General features: G+C 44.9%; 3 protein-coding genes across 7 annotated transcripts; 1 reads left to right on the top strand and 2 right to left on the bottom strand.

Annotated features, from left to right (window-relative positions):
* Window positions 1-172: 172 nt before the first annotated feature.
* Window positions 173-2,366, bottom strand: uxt (ubiquitously-expressed, prefoldin-like chaperone). Of its 2 annotated transcripts, XM_028993515.1 has the most exons (7): window positions 1,962-2,366; window positions 1,601-1,742; window positions 1,383-1,464; window positions 867-934; window positions 688-795; window positions 468-531; window positions 173-369 (listed from the first exon to the last, which is right to left on the bottom strand). In XM_028993515.1, the coding sequence occupies exons 2-7, from the start codon at window positions 1,663-1,665 to the stop codon at window positions 307-309; spliced, it is 450 nt and encodes a 149-aa protein (XP_028849348.1). In that variant the 5' UTR covers window positions 1,666-1,742; window positions 1,962-2,366; the 3' UTR covers window positions 173-306. The 2 variants fall into 2 exon arrangements, with proteins under 2 accessions (XP_028849348.1, XP_028849347.1); XM_028993514.1 differs by lacking the exon at window positions 1,962-2,366 and having other exon boundaries at window positions 1,601-1,789.
* On the top strand, window positions 2,012-5,237 carry LOC114798097 (ER membrane protein complex subunit 3). The gene is made up of 8 exons (XM_028993513.1): window positions 2,012-2,322; window positions 2,761-2,818; window positions 2,900-2,993; window positions 3,616-3,720; window positions 3,811-3,892; window positions 4,301-4,380; window positions 4,505-4,587; window positions 4,836-5,237. The coding sequence occupies exons 1-8, from the start codon at window positions 2,168-2,170 to the stop codon at window positions 4,962-4,964; spliced, it is 786 nt and encodes a 261-aa protein (XP_028849346.1). The 5' UTR covers window positions 2,012-2,167; the 3' UTR covers window positions 4,965-5,237.
* Window positions 5,233-15,650, bottom strand: usp11 (ubiquitin specific peptidase 11). Of its 4 annotated transcripts, none has more exons than XM_028993509.1 (21): window positions 15,435-15,650; window positions 14,232-14,341; window positions 13,999-14,129; window positions 13,773-13,890; window positions 13,545-13,690; window positions 13,331-13,392; window positions 12,935-13,034; window positions 12,685-12,858; window positions 11,980-12,138; window positions 11,676-11,900; window positions 11,507-11,590; window positions 10,934-11,028; window positions 10,478-10,687; window positions 9,624-9,748; window positions 9,035-9,508; window positions 8,444-8,532; window positions 8,191-8,303; window positions 7,837-7,986; window positions 7,623-7,738; window positions 7,451-7,539; window positions 5,233-7,363 (listed from the first exon to the last, which is right to left on the bottom strand). In XM_028993509.1, exons 1-21 carry the CDS (start codon window positions 15,548-15,550, stop codon window positions 7,190-7,192), a joined length of 3,060 nt encoding a protein of 1,019 aa, XP_028849342.1. In that variant the 5' UTR covers window positions 15,551-15,650; the 3' UTR covers window positions 5,233-7,189. The 4 variants fall into 4 exon arrangements, with proteins under 4 accessions (XP_028849342.1, XP_028849343.1, XP_028849345.1 ...); XM_028993510.1 differs by having other exon boundaries at window positions 9,035-9,505; XM_028993511.1 differs by having other exon boundaries at window positions 7,223-7,539.
* Window positions 15,651-16,278: the final 628 nt, after the last annotated feature.

Raw genomic sequence — 16,278 nt, 5'->3', positions numbered from 1 at the left:
GTGAGTGTATGTGTGTGTGTGTGTAACCCATGATTCATTTGGCTCTGCATTATGAGTTATTACACTCACAGGTGGTGATGAAATATGTGCATGACTGTGGTGATGCACACAGAGCGAATATTTTGCCACTTTGAAAGGCATTGCCTTTATTTTAAAAGTGTCTCTTCATGTGTCCATTTTCAATATAAGATTTTATTTCATTCTACTGCAGCAAACAGTAAAACCTGTTTACAAGAAAAAAAAAATCAATCAATACAGTTACACAAAAGGTTACAAACAAGGCGTGGAGAGAAGAAGTGAGACGATCTATAGCGCATCTCTTCTCCTCGATTCAGGGAGATCGTCGAGGCCTTGCAGTTCTCGCAGGCCCTGGAAATAATTTGCACTTCCATAAGATCCCTTTCCTACAATGATTTACACAAAAGAGACAAAAACACATACACACACACACACACACACACACTAACCTCCAGCACCATGCGAATGTTGGCCTTGATTTTTGCAGAATCTTTGGTGAGAGTTTCTGTATAACTGTCAGGAAAAGAAGCAACAACACCCAGGCAATCATTTTCGGGAATGCAAGTCAGCATTAGGTGCAAGATGATAAGATGTTACACTAATTAAGAAAATATGTTATGATTTTTTTTTTTTTTTAATGAAAATATGAAAGGGCCGTGCGTTACTTACGCCGTCAGCTGGTGAGTCTTCTTCTCGATAAATCTCAGGGCTTCTGAATGCGTGAACTCAACAAAAAATCCGTACCCCACAGCCACACATATTCGGGACGCATCAGGCCTGAAAACGCGAAGGCGAGGTTTGACGTTTCCACAACAGCACGGAATAGCCATTTCGGGCACATGACTTACACGTGGGCCTGGACATAAAAGTTGCAGCCGAGGTCGACCTCCGTCTTAAGCTCCTGGCTGCTGGATTCCTGCAACAGCGAATTCCTCCACCATCACCAAAAGGCCGTTAAAAACAATACACCTTCTGACGTAGCACTCCAAATTGGCACTTTATTGCACACGTTGGACTGACTTCCTTTCTTTTTTCCCCTAGAGTTTGTTTTTGTGGAGTTTTTCCTTGTGTGCAGATGGGTCAAGTGTAGGGCCTGTCAAAGCTCATTGAGACATACTGTATGTGACTTTGGGATAAATAAGAAATAATTGTTGTTGTTTAAAACGTCCCACATGCTTGTGCTTTGGTTTATTTTCAGTGTGTATAGTATAATATTTATTGGGTTCGCATTATGGGGGGGGGGGGGGGGGGGGGGGGGTGTATCTGTGTGGAAAAACAGTATTTCAAGACACTGTGGACTGTGTATACTGTTGTACTGGCAACGAATCCCTGGACAGGAGATTAAAATGCGAGAGAAGACCCACCTGAAGACTCTGGATCACGTTCTTTAGCTGGAGATACTGGGCGATCTTCTCATAAACAGCATCTCTCTGCTCCAGCACCCTCCTGTAAAACGTGAAAGGGGGAGAGAACAAACACACACACACACACACACACACACACACACACACACACACACACGAAAAGTAACGTAGCAGAACAATATCCCCGCTGGCTGCGTCGCGAAGTCGCGCCGACTTACCGCAGGTCGCGTTTCAGCACGTCGTCGACGAACGTCTCGTACTGCAGGACCTTGTCGGCACTCATCTCCCGAGGACGGCGACAGCGACTGCGACGGCGACAAGGTTCCGCCACGGCGGTCTCTCCCGACAGAGGCAGGACGCCTTTTGGCGACAATAACACACACACACACACACACACACACGCACATGGACACATATGCGCGGAAGCGGAAGTATCGTCAGTATTTCAAAGTACGGCAGAACTGTACTGATTCGTGGTTCTACATAAGGTGAACGCAAACATAAAAAAAAAACATAAAACAAGAAAACAATTACAACTATATCGGTTAATTTAAAACAACAATAATAATTCCTTCCTACAGCAGAGTGTATTCCGGTCCAGCAGATGGCGCTATTGCACCGGACGCAGAGCAAGAAGTCGGCAAAGTTCGGGTCTGTAGTAGTAGTTGCGGGTGTAGTTCTGTAGCGGGCTTGAACGGGTGCTCATGCGACAACCCCGCACTTGCGTCCGGAGTTAAAGGCGCCCCGTTTCGTCGCAGCGGACGCCGCTCTTGGCCCCGCGCAAAATGGCCGGACCGGAGCTGCTCTTGGACTCCAGCATTCGAGTGTGGGTCGTCCTGCCGATCGTCTTCGTCACGTTCTTCGTCGGCGTCGTTCGCCATTATGTCACGCAGCTCATGCACAACGACAAGAAGGTGGATCTCCAGCAGGTGTCGGACAGGTGAGGCTAACGTTAGTAGGATCGTTTCGTCCTGCTGATCGAAACGTCCTACCAAAAGCAACTGCGCATGCGCACGCCATAAAAAAACCCATGCTTCTATCGCACGTTTTTAGTTGGAGTAGTTAAAGGAAAAGACGGCGAGTGCAGCACCAAATACGTGTGTTTCTGCGCTATCAGAACATACCTGTGTTTTTTTGGACAATAAAGTGTCATAATCATTATTCAAACTGTTTCTGAGCTACCACAACATACTACTTGTGGTTTATGGACAGTATATTAGTATAATTATTGTGTAAACAAGTTGCACATCGCATTTGTACAGCTAGCAGGAACAGTCGCTATAAAAAAATATGCTGCGGTAGGAAATTCTGACAAGGCAGGACAATCCGACAGAACACCTGTTCTGTGGGAGTTCTAAACATGTCTCCCCCGTTTCAGCCAAGCGTTAATGCGGAGCCGAGTGCTGAGAGAGAATGGGAAGTACTTACCCAAACAGGTGAGCTGTTCTCAACTGTTCTGTCCCGGATGGTTTATTAACGATGCTTTACTGTTAAAGCCCAACGCCGTTCTCTTCCAGTCCTTCGCCATGAGGAAGCACTACTTCAACAATGCAGAAACTGGGTTCTTCAAGAAAGTCAAGAGAAAGGTGGTGCCTAAAAACCCCATGACCGGTGAGTTTACGAATCTGTCCAGTGTGCCCGGCGACAATCCCCACAAGAATGTCAAATTTGAGACCTTCAGGCACTGACAGATGGTGCACAAACCTGCCCTTCCACGTTATCTAACAGTTCCTGCATCCCAGCATAAGCAGCTGCACAGACTCTTACAGCTGATTTCCGGGCGTGGCATGTTATAAAGTGAAGTGATGCACAGCACACGGTGAGCACAGTGAAATGTGTCCTCTGCATTTAACCCATCACCCTTGGTGAGCAATGGGCAGCCATGACAGGCAACCGGGGAGCAGTGTGTGGGGACGGTGCTTTGCTCAGTGGCACCTTGGCAAATTGGGATTCGAACTGGCAACCTTCTGATTATTAGGCCGCTTCCTTAAGGCCACCACTGCCCCCACTGTTAGCGTTTTTATGGAAGGATTTCCACAGGTGATGTTTGGATGCGACGCCTCTGAATGATTCCAAGGTCTGCGAATAAATGTAACAGAAAAAAAAAATTGTCTAAATATGCCAATTTGTTTCTTTTCTTTTGGCCATGAAATGCATTTGCGACTGTTGCTTTGTTTATTGATTTACTATGAGAACCTCACATCCACACTTTTTTTTTTTTTTTTTTTAAAAGACCCCAGCATGTTGATGGATATGATGAAAGGAAATCTGACCAATGTGCTCCCCATGATTGTGATTGGTGGATGGATAAACTGGGCGTTTTCTGGCTTCGTCATTAGTAAGTGAGAACCTGCCGTCCAGGGGAGTTGGGTTGCTTCTGATCACGTGCATTCATTTTCTTTGTGTGTCTGTATTTTCTCTCGGACAGCCAAGGTTCCCTTCCCACTGACACTGAGGTTTAAGCCCATGCTCCAGAGAGGAATTGAGCTGGTCTCCCTCGATGCATCTTGGTAGAGTCCTCGCATTTTTGTAGCCGCGCTACAATACCAGCGCCACTTGGGCTTTGAATACATTTATATTTGTATCTGTGTTGGCATTTAGTTATCAAGGAAAATAACCTCTTGCTTTGGCCCAAAGCTATTTCTGTGCTCTCTAATCAGCCTCTGGTGTGGGGTGGCAGTTTGCTAATTAAGGGAACTGACTCATGAGACTTCCTGTCTGGGGTTTTGGAAGCTTTAATTAGTGGCTGACATGAAGGTATCCAGGGAAAAAAAAAAAAGAAACCGCAAAGGTCATTTTTGGAAGAGAATGGCCTCTGTTTGTTAGTCAGATGTAACTTACACCACATAACAAATATAATTTTTTTTTTTTAATATGCAGTGATGGTCAGGGACGTCTTGTCTTGTTTGTGCATGCAGGGTGAGCTCAGCTTCGTGGTATTTTCTAAATGTGTTTGGCCTACGCAGCATGTACAGTCTCATACTTGGACAGGACAATGGTGAGTTGATGTTGTTAAATTAACTACATATATAATATAAATTGGTTGCCAAGGCACACAAGGCCTATTGCTGTATGGATTAGTTTAAGGAGGTGAATGTTTGGTTCATTTGTTCTTGTTAAAGCTGCTGATCAGTCAAGAATCATGCAGGACCAGATGACAGGAGCCGCCATGGCTATGCCCCCGGATCCCAATAAAGCTTTTAAGGTATGAAATAATAGAGATTTTATTCCTGACCAGGGGTTCCCTGTATTTTCATTCTAACCTGCAACATGTATTATTAGGTTGTTTCTAATACAGCTCGAGATTAGAGCTGTCCTCACTACAACAAACACAATGGTCGTGTCAGCGTCTTAAGATCAAAAGTTTAGAACTTGAAGTTCTATATCATTTTACTTTTGGTGTAAATATTAACTTGTGGAAATGTATTTATTATTTTATTATTTTTTTTAAAGAGTGAATGGGAAGCCTTGGAGGTGGTCGAGCATAAGTGGGCTCTAGAGAACGTCGAGGAGGACTTGATGTCACGAGACCTGAACTTCAGAGGCATTTTCAGCCGAGAGCTGAAACGCACCATGTTCTGATGTGGATCCGTGCTGTTTTGTTTTTTCCTACTGTGATGTCCTGCTGCAGCAGGAAAACACTGGATGCCTTATAAGGATTTCTTGTGCCAAGGTCTTGCTAAATTATTTTTTTCTAAATTCTGTGCCAAAAAAAAAAAATTCACTCTTCTTGGTAATTTTATTGATTTTTTTTTTTTTTTTTAAACAAGATGCCTGTAAAAAGTCTGTAGACATTCAACACACATGTGTTTTCTCAGGAAGAATCTTACAAATAAATAAGATGCTGGAGTAGCATTTGGAATAGTATTTTATTTATTTACAGATATTTGTACAGCACAAGGAATAAAGGCGTCCCTTGTCAGAATAAAGAAAAACGTATTAATGCGCATGAGATGGTCCGTGTCCTGTGTTCGCGGTGTGAACCGAAAGTGCATGAAAGATAATCACACCCGTATTAAACAGAAGTGGTTGTGTCCATCAGTGCCATCACTGAAACTGGAGAGAAAATAAAGACCAACTCTGCTTCTAAACACCCTCCTACACATCAGGAGAAATTCAAATAATAAATTAGCTGAAAATTTTATTCAAAATAAAGACCTTCTGAAACATTTACACCTGAGTCATATTTTATAGATAATCCCTAATACCCTAATACCTTTTAAAACATTTGAATAGATTTGTCAGTAGCTACTGCAGAAGAACATACTGGCAAAATAAAAATATGAGATGGTATGTGGATAAATTATAATTCCAGCATAAAAGTGAATCAGTCAGACGCTAGTCTGGTCCCTGTCTATACTGATGGAAGACAAACCAGACAAGACAAGAAGAATCTGTTTGGGGGGGGGGGGGGGGGGGGGGGGGGGGGGGTGTGTGTGTGAACTAAATATGCATTATAAAATAGACATGTTGCATCTTCAGTGGTATAAAACTCCTGAACTGTAGGAGTGTGAAGTCAGTTCACACCCCACCTTTCATATGAAAACCACACCTCGAATGAAATCAGTTTCTCTCAGTGTTAAAAGTACGGCTCTATCAGCTCATTGATTATTTCAGTTTGTAAATAACCCCCTAGTCTTTTTATTGAATGATTGGGTATTTTTAACCAGAATCGTGCACTGAAGCAAAGCCTCAAACCAAACCAATTTCTTTACTACAGAAAGCAAGGGGGAAAAATATAGTAAATAAATCCCAAATTACTTAAATGTTAAAATGTTTCAGGGTCAAAATATAAAATCCTGCAATTTTATTTATCAAAAAAGTCTTTACATCAATATATGTCTTCTATTAAGAAATAAAATGAAAAAAAAAGAAAAATCACCCTTCCCCTGCATTTGATCCAGATGATCAAAGATAATACATTTATTACAATACAAAAATACTGTACAGATGCACTTTAAAATCAATAAGAGCTCTATTCAGAAAGCACTTGGCTGAAATATTTTCATTGCTCAGTATTATATATAAATTGCACAATATTTAAGAAAAAAAGAATGTGTATGTTTAAATTATGCTGTGTATGACTCCCCTTAAAAGAGTTAAAAATACAAATTTTGTTCCAAAATATTGATCTGTGTCCTGCAAAAGAGATTCTATGAAACTGTACAGCGCAACGAAACAATGGAAGATCTCTGAAAACCTCCTTAAGGACGATAGAGACATGCTTATGAATTCTGAACTTGGACCTGCCAGCCCTGTAAATCAGCTAAAACAAAACAAAAGAAAAACAAACTACATTTAAACTGCCTACCACTGGTCCAACTGTACACGTACAAACCTATCAAAACTAGCCAATGAGATTGCATATTTTCAGCAGGAAATGGGCCTTCTGTAGAAGAACAGTTCAACTCTTAAAGCTGCATGAATCTTGTCATCAATATAATTATATTTCACATATTAAATGGATTTGGCTGGAATTCACTGTTAAGTATGAACCATTGATATGAAGGTGTGAATAGAGGAACTCTGAAACTCTGCATTGTTACAAAAAAAAAAAAAAAAAAGATCATTTTAAGCTGAACTTTAACCCCAGACTGTCCAAACATTTACCACAGACAAAGCTGCACCCTGTTACCCTGCATAAGGCATCTTTTTCCTTCTCCTCTGGATACAATCAACACCTGCCTGAGGTTCTAGCCTTCTGCCTCAAATTTAATGCATAAAAAAAGAGGTAGGGAGTTAAAGTTAGAAAAAAAAACAAAAAAACTCCTGAAAGCAACCTAACGGTGAGCCTGGTGGCGGCAGCTTCAGTCGGTTTCCATGCTGACGCATGAGGCCGCGCCCGCCAAGCCCTCATGGTTGGAGGAAATGACGTCGTCAGCAGGCTGGCCAGAAGTCAAGCAGCTGTTTGTGGGGTTTGGGAGGGTGGGATGGCGAATTTTGTCTTGGCGGTGGTAGAAGAGGAGGTAGGCAGCATTGGTCTGGCAGCAGACAAATAGCCACAATGGGCACAAAACGGGAAAGCAGCACTAGTGTAACATCAAATGTGTCCGGAATTCTGAACTTACCACTATTTGTTCCTCTTTTGCATCGGTCACCTTGCTGTCATCAAAGTAATACCACTGGCCATTGTCTTTGTTCCGGGCATAACTTGTATCTGCAGGAGACAGGCCACAAATGAATGAACAAATCCATCTATTACTGAAGAAAGATTAGAAACCAATCATTATAAAATCTTACAGTGTCCATCTCTCAGACCCCCGTAGTGGTTGGACACAGCGATCAGGTCATATCGACTCGGTGGCTCGCCATTCACACCAGTCTTCTTCAGGAGGTAGTCGGAGAAGTCCAGGTTCCTGCGACACCAAAAATAATAATAAAACAAAGCGAAAAGTAAGCCCCTGTCCACGTGTGTTCATTTTATGAAGCAGAAGAGGAAAGGGCAGCAGCACACCGTAGAGGAAAGTCCACAATAGTGTCCAACTTCTCTCTAGAGTATTTGGTGTAGGAAAAGCGCTTGAGGTGGATAATGAGAACCTCCGGCAGGGACCACAGGTCCAGCTTCTTGGTGGCAAGCTGATGCTTCTTACACACAGGGCAGTACCTGTCAAAGGCAGGATTAAATAAATACAATTTACAGTTTCCCATGAATCTACATTGAGTCGATTACAATTATTGAGAAGAGTATTCTACAATATTGAAAATGGGATGCAAAATGCACACTCAGCACAGCCTGTCTCAGTCCTAATGTTTGCATTATAGGTTGAATCAGAGACAGAACGTTAATGCTTTAGTTGAAGTTCATTACCACGGGTTCTCTTCCTCCAATGTCTCCACGGTAGTGAAGAGCTCAATGCACTCCTGTAACTGCACTGTGGTTTGCTGATAGACGACCTCCATGCTGTGGTCTTTCACATATTTCTGTGAAACATGAAATATCAAACACATGAAATCCTAGACAGAAGGACTAAAGAATCAGAATCACTGGAACGTACATAATAAAATGTACAAGATCATAGGTTTGTACAACGATGCGCACAAACGTCTGTGTGTGTGTTTACCTCAGCTTCATTCTCATTATAATATTTCTTCTTCATGTCAGGATCCCAGTCGATGGCCACGTAGGACTGAGCTGGTTGACTGGAACTGACTGGAATCAGAAAAGATCACGTCATGTCAGATGTCTTCATTTTTTTGGAAATGCTATTGCTATAATCTCCACTATTGCAGTGATCAGGCACATTTCCCATTTGGGAATTAATTTAGATTAAACATGCATGTGTGGAATAAACTTAGCCACTGGGGATGCAGGTGACTGCATTTCTTGGTGCCGGTCCCCAGCCCGGGGCACACGGGGGAGTGTGAGTAACACACTCGCCTATGAACCTGAAGACCCAGGTTCAAATCCCACTTACTACCATTGTGTCCCTGAGCAAGACACTAAACCCTAAGTTGCTCCAGGGGGGGACTGTCCCTGTAAATACCAATTGTAAGTCGCTCTGGATAAGGGCGTCTGATAAATGGCGTAAATGTAAATGTAACAGCAGAAGAGGGACGAAGATGCGACATGTATGGAATCCCATTGCAGTACACATGTCTACAACAGGGGGCAGCAGTTCACTGATAGCAATCATGAAACCTCGGAAACTCACAGCAGAAAGATAAGGCGTTCCCATCCTCCCCCATCCCTCGCTCCGTGGTGCCGTTGGCGTTCACTGCCTGGATGGTGAAGAGAGTTTTCCGTCGCTTCAGCGGGCAACACTTCCTCGCTGCCGGGCGCTTGCATGGCTTTGCACGGACGGGCATCTCAAGCTGCTCATCGTCCTCCTCTTGCTGCGTGCTCTGATCTCCTTCCTCCTTCGTCTCGGAGGCCCGCTGGCCGTCTGCCGTCTCTTCGTCGGCAGGATCCTGTGTGTTTGCGTCGCCGCTGCTGCAGACCGACTGGCCCTCCTCCGAGCTGCTGCACCTCTCGGGGTCGGGGTCGCTGCCAGCCTCCTCCTCGGCCCTCTCCTCCGCATCGCTGGCGTCTTGCTGCCCGTTGTTCTGTACCTGGTCACATCTGCTGCCTTCATGCCTGCTGTTCTCATCGCTCTTGGAGGGCCCGGACGTTTCACACTCCTCCTCTGCTTAAAGGGACAAAGTGCCATGCATTTTATCAGCTACTCGTCCAGAACTGAAAACTCCCCCTCCACTCTTTAATTTACACCATTTTTTAATCTCTGCTTCCACACAAATAGTTACCTTCGCTCACACCATTTGTTTGTGTCCTATACAGCTCTTCCTCTTCCTCCTCATCCTCCCCACCTTCAGCTACTTCGTCCTCCTCCTCCATTTCATCTGAAGGGTCTAGCGGTCGGACGTAACGCCTGCAGAGAGAACAGAGCACTTCAATAAGCTTTTTCCACTCCTGCTGCTCCACGTGTAAGAAGAAGCAACAAATCTGTGAGATGAAATCACACACACACACACACACACACACACTTGCTAATGTAGGAGTCATAAAGCTCTCTTATATGCCACTGATTGTTTTATTTCTGTGGCATGGGGGTCCAGCAGAAAAAACTACTTTGGGAAGCACCACATTGGTCAAGTTGCTCACATGTAGGTGAGTGAGCAGGTATCTGTTTAAATTTGTTCACAATCAGGAGAGAGTGGATAAAGCAGCCCCAAAAGTGGGGTCAATGGAGTTTGTATCCTTTTCATATTGTAACGGTGATAGTGGCCTAGTGGGTAACACACTCGCCCATGAACCAGAAGATCCAGGTTCAAACCCCACTTACTACCATTGTGTCCATGAGAAGGACACTTAACCCTGAGTGTCTCCAGGGGGGGGGCTGTCCCTGTAACTACTGATTGTAAGGCACTCTGTATAAGGGCGTCTGGTAAATGCTGTAAATGTATGTACGAGGACGGAGGGATAAGAGGCAAAAGTAATGCGGTGATACTCTACTCTAATTTGCATTTTCCCTTTACTCTCCTGCACATCAGATGTTTGCATGGTGCCAGATTATTAAATCTAACTACTTGGGAATACTGTGTAAAGCATAGGGGCAGGGCCATAACTATCAAAGCAAGAAAAGAAAATCCACACTCACGCCAGCCGCTGCAGGAAGAGGTCGTAGAGACCGTCACGGGTGCACTGCTCGCGCCGCACAGACATGAGCAGCGGGTGCCCGAACAGCGAGGTGCCGTAGCTGCTTGTGCTACTCGGGCCGTAGTCCCTGTAGTGGCCGTGCTCTCGCATGTAGACCGCCAGCACCACCTCCTCTCCATCCTCCTCCACCGAGACACAACTCAGCTCATAGCTGGAAGGCAACACAATGAGTAATGCACCATTACACATAATTACACACAACTGAAAAAAAGATTAACTTTTGCACATAGGGGTCACTGAAGGCTGTGCTGATTTACAGAACATGCAAATAATTAATCTACCCATAGTTTGACATCATTTTCTTGCCACTGAGTGCTAAAAGTTAAGAAGAGATTACAGAAAGGTTGGAACGAAGGGATTAACAGTGTTTGGTCAACTGACCAAACGGGAACCTTACACAAATATATCATCCCGGTCCAGAATGCTGCTCAGGAACTCATCTGTGTGGTAAATTTTGTAGAAGCGATGATTGAACACATCTGCCACCATCATCTAAAAGGTGAAAAAATATATACATTTATGGGTGGTAGTAGCATAACGGGTAAGACACTCACCTGTGGACCAGAAGACCCAGGTTCAAAACCCCTGGGCAACACTCTTAACCCCGAGTGTCTCCAGGGGGACTCTCCCTGTCACTACTGATTGTAAATCATTTTAAACTTAGCAGCGGGAAGGCTATAATAAGTGTGAAACGCTGCCATCTAGTGGATGTATTGCTCAACAACAACGCCTTTGTAAAAATAGAAAATTCGGAAATGAAAAGTATCATTGAAATGTACTTCCCTATTTTCAAAAATAAAGGGAGCACAAACCAGAAAAGAACTTAGAGGATCAGCTACTAAGCCCCCCGGTCAACTGTTTTGGGGGCTAAAAGTTGGACCTACTCAATTTTATACAAACAGTCCCAATGTTATGGCTGATGGTTGTATACCAGTAATGTTTAGTAAATCTGGTCAGGGCTACAGCTCACCTGATCAGCAGATACACCTGTAGCAAGTGAGAGTGCGACGCACAAGTCAAAAACCCGTCCAGCTTTGGGGACCACCAGCCGATGCTAGAAGAAAGAAGAAACACATACATTAACACTGACGGATAAAAAATTTGCAGTTTCAGAAACAGACTGTACCTGCTGATTATACCTGGATTGGTTTGGCCACAGGGTCCAAAGAGACAAAGAAGACCTCCATCACTCTCTCCTTACTGACCGGCAAGGGCACACTCAGGTAGCAAAAGGGGTCAAAGGTCACAGAAACCTTACGGCACTCAGGGCAAACCAGGGTAGACTTGAACAACCCATGGAAGGTATCAACTATCACCGAGTCATTCCGCCGTCGATGGTTACGCCACGCCTCCTCCGCTACTTCCTAGGAAACAACGGCTCATCAAGCATTCTTAAACTAGAGCAGAATTATGGTCAAAGTTCAGGAGGACCGGCCCGGGTACCTGGTCTGGCCTGCCTTCAGCATCCCTCAGCTCGATGTATTCTTTGTTCTTCACCCGGTTGAGGTCCTCATGAAGGCCATCCAGCAGGAATGAGAGGAGCTCCTGAGAGTCGTGCTGCTGGTACCCCAGGAACTGGGAGGCGAAGTGGCCTACCTTAGTCTGTTCAACAATAGTAAAACAACTAATCAGCTTGTTTTAGATCTCATATATTATATATATGTGTATGTGTGTGTGTGAGAGAGAGAGATCACACACAAACACAGTGCAGGCCAAAAGTTTGGACTCACCATCTCATTCAATGTGTTTTCATTTTCATGACCATTTATGTTGGTAGATTCTCACTGAAGGCATCAAAACTATGAATGAACACATGTGGAGTTATGTACTTAACAAAAAGTGGAGACCTGACCTCCACAGTCACCGGACCTGAACCCAATCCAGATGACAATAAGTGCTAAACACCTCTGGGAACTCCTTCAAGAGTGTGCAAAGCAGTAATCAGAGCAAAGTAAGTAGAATATAAAACATGTTTCAGTTTTAACTCAGCACATAACTCCACATTTTCATTCATAATTTTGATTCATTCAGTGAGAATCTACCAAATTAAAGAAAATAAAGAAAATAAAGAACACACACATTGAATGAGAAAGTGTGTCCAAACTTTTGGCGTGTACTGTAAATAGCTCAAAACGTGCAAAGATGTACCTTGAAGACCCGGGGAACCACAGAGAAATGCCTTCCTGACCACATCTGTTTTATAACATCAGCGTAGGCCTCAGCTATCTCCCCCTTCATGCCCAATGGGTTGGAGAAGTTGAGCTCCTCCAGGTAGGCATTTTGAAGAAAGTACTCGGTCAGGGGAGGCGTGTTACTAAGACACTGTTGACAAGACGAGCAAACATGGAACCGTTTTCGATGTGGCAGCACACAAAGTTAATAAAACGAAGCCACCAACCTGCAGCGCCGAGTTCATGAAGCACGTGTTGCCAAGGTTGGTGAGGCCACACACTCCCGGCTGACCTCTGTAGGACTCCTGCTCTTCCATGGAGTTCCTCCTGAATGCACAAGTCAAGATTGAGAAACGAAGACAGTACAGACAAAACCGAAACCACGCGTTCTTTAAATTCATCAGTATCTGGACTGCGCTGGTAGAGAGAGGTGTGACGTCTTGCTACCGATAACAACTTGGTGAGAGGGCGCCAAGATGGATGCAATTTTCAGTGCTGTGAAAGTCAACCCTGCAGCCAGTAAATTTTAACGATGAAAACCTAGTTTTGCTGGATATGTAATGAAAACCTTTTAATGTTTGCCTCTTCTTTGCGTTCAACCAAATCAATGAAGTCCAACTTACATGATCTGGGGTCTGGAACTGGGCCAAGTACCATCCGCATTCCTCATCTCCATGATCACCGTCTGCAATTCCAGCAGAGCAGAGCATGTTACAGCTCATCCATTCTGCATCACACGCAACGACAGGACAAAGCGCCGCAGACAGGTGTGTCTGGGCTACAATGGGGTTTGGGTGCGGGCGAGCGGGTGAGCTCGCAGCAGCGGCGGCGGCTCACCATGCCGGAGCTGAGGCAGGAGTCCAGGACGGACGCATGGACGTTCCGCAACCGCTCGCAGCTGGTGTCTGAGCTCTTCATCCACAGCCTCGTCTCCGCGTTGTCGGGCACCTCAAACTCCGCCCTCATCCTTTTCTGGATGGTCTCTGCGTTGCCAGGTATTACAGGGATGTTTGCAACTCTTTTAGAAAAACATCAATTATCTTGCATTTGATGAAACATGCTTACGTATTGTGTCAACGCGGCTGAACTGCACCGTTACAGCATTGTCCATGTTGCTATGAAGACAGAGGAAAACTTCCACAGGGTAGACCTCCACTTTCAGTGTGCTTGGAAGATCTACAACCTGTTCAACCCATTCAATTAGACACCACATTTCTGAAAATATGAATCAAGCAATCTGGCAATGAAAGCTGAGACGTTGGGATGACTCAGATGTGATAAGGATCGCTACCTTTCGTTCCAGTGCAGGCTGATCGCCCACCTGTCCGTACCAGGACAGCAGCTTGTGCCACGCCTCTGCAGGGATCAACGTAAAGTCCTCATTCTCCACGAGACAGTCCTTCAGGTGACAGGACTCCAGCTCTGTGGAAATTGTTCAGGCGTTAACATCAGTCACTGAAACCCTGCGTCTGAGAAGCTCATTGCAAACTACTTAAATGTTCGGAATCTACGTCAAATCCTCACCGTCGAAGAGCTCAGAGTTGTCAATAGGACCAGGGAATAAGGAGGAGTTCTGATCTCCACTTTTAACATACTCGCTCCACTGCTCAAACCACCGCTGTTCCAGCAAATACCTACACAGAATATACAAATATATATAAAATATACACACACACACACACAAATATACAAGTTTCATATATATATACATACTGGAATTAAAACCAATACGTGATTTTTTAAAGAGATCCTTTTTTGTAATGTCCTACTCTGAATTGTTAAAGATTATAATTGACTCGAGTGTCACCAACCCATCTAGCGTCTTCGGACAGCGGGAGGAGAGCACGGGGATCAGTAGTTATCAGGGACAGTCCCCCTGGAGCAACTTAGGGTTAAGTGTCTTGCTCAGGGACACAATGGTATTAAGTGGGGTTTGAACCTGTGACTCTGTAGTCTTCTGGTTCATAGGCAAGTGTGTTACCCACTAGGCTACTACCATCCCGCCACCGTGCGGCCCAGTTAACGCGGCGACACGAAGCAAAAAAACACGTCTAAACCTCGATTATTTATTTAAGACCGTAGCACTTAACATGATGACGTCACCTGACTGACATAAGCTAAATCTAATGAACATAAGTTCTTGCAAGTCCGCATTCTCTGCTTTCTGGTGCACGAAACGAAAGTTAACCCCTTTGGGAAAGTGAAAGTCTGAAGCTGTCCCGGGCGGGCTTCAACTAGACACGCAAAGGAATCGGAAAAAAAAAAAAAAAAAGTCATTTAAACTCGAAAAAAATAAGCGCCCGGATACTCTCCGAGCCCACTACCTTTCCCAGCGCCATGCATCGTGGTGTCGGGACGGAGTTAGCTTTAGCTAGCTCAACCAGTCATGCTAGCCAATGACAGCCGTGAAAAATGCCAGAGACCCGACGCTTTTATTCAGTCGTGAAATGCCGGACAAAGGCGCTGGACATAAAAACGCAGCCAGGAAAGGGCGACGTTCGCCGGACAGTAAATTTGAAGCCACTCAACGTCAACAGCCCCTTCCAGTTAGCCGCCGGCTAGCGGCAGCCCGGGACCGTCCCGGCCGAAGACGGGACCCGACGGCCGGTCGTTTCCTGCCGCCTCGCAACGCCAGCGGCGGCTCACACCCCGACGGCGGACGCGGCTCGGCGGCGCTCCTCACGCCGCCCCGTGTGGGTGTCAGTCGGGGGGACGGCGAGCACCTACCAGCTCTCGCCGGCCCGGAGCTCGTAGTTCTGCAGAAGGGCCTCGATCTGTCGCCGCTGGGTCTCCAGCCCCGGGGGTTCTGCGGCCTGAGGTGTCGCGATAGCAGCCATTATCATTCATAAAGGTGAATAAAAGCGCACAGACGCCTGCGACCGCATAGGACCACCGGAGTACTCAGTGTGTCTCGGAAGTAGGAAGTGGCCGCACGGTGATGACTTCCCGTTGTCGGGAAGTGGGCGTGTCTGTTTGTTTCCGCACGTGGGTGTGCCCTCAGGTGACACCGACCCGATCGTCACGTGATCCCGACGTACGCTTTTTGAAGTAAGACCCCAGCAACCCATGCATATTATTTATGCATTCGAAAGGTTTGCCAGCAAGCCTTGTGCGCAAAAATGCGCAATTTCAAATTCTTTCAAATGCTGAATCTCCCTTTCTAACCGGGAGGTGGCGACATTTAGTCAAACACGATGAAGTGTGGCGCATATTTACCTTTTTTTTACGTACCGCGTTGAACGTAGGACTTCATAATAAATTTAAAAAATGTGATAAATGTGATTGGCTAAGTAAATGCCACCTTTTATAGGCTTTATTGAATTTTACTGTGAGTAAACTAATTGCTGTTAATTTTTCTTAACTATCTAAAACGACATGATATATGTGATATATGTTATTTGTGAATAAAATGTGACATTTGACAGTGTATGGCGAGTAGTGTTTAATGGCCTCATGCAATGCACCAATGCTATTAATTAATTTACAAGAGGAAAATAAAAAAGGGGGTAAAATACAATAACATTAATGCCTCTATGGCCAAATGATTATGAGAAGGGGATTAAATGTCCTT

Source organism: Denticeps clupeoides, chromosome 10, assembly GCF_900700375.1.
Source record: "Denticeps clupeoides chromosome 10, fDenClu1.1, whole genome shotgun sequence".
NCBI classification, from domain to species: Eukaryota; Metazoa; Chordata; class Actinopteri; order Clupeiformes; family Denticipitidae; genus Denticeps; species Denticeps clupeoides.
The sequence above is the reverse complement of the archived record's forward strand: the minus strand, read 5'-3'. Positions and strand labels throughout refer to the sequence as shown.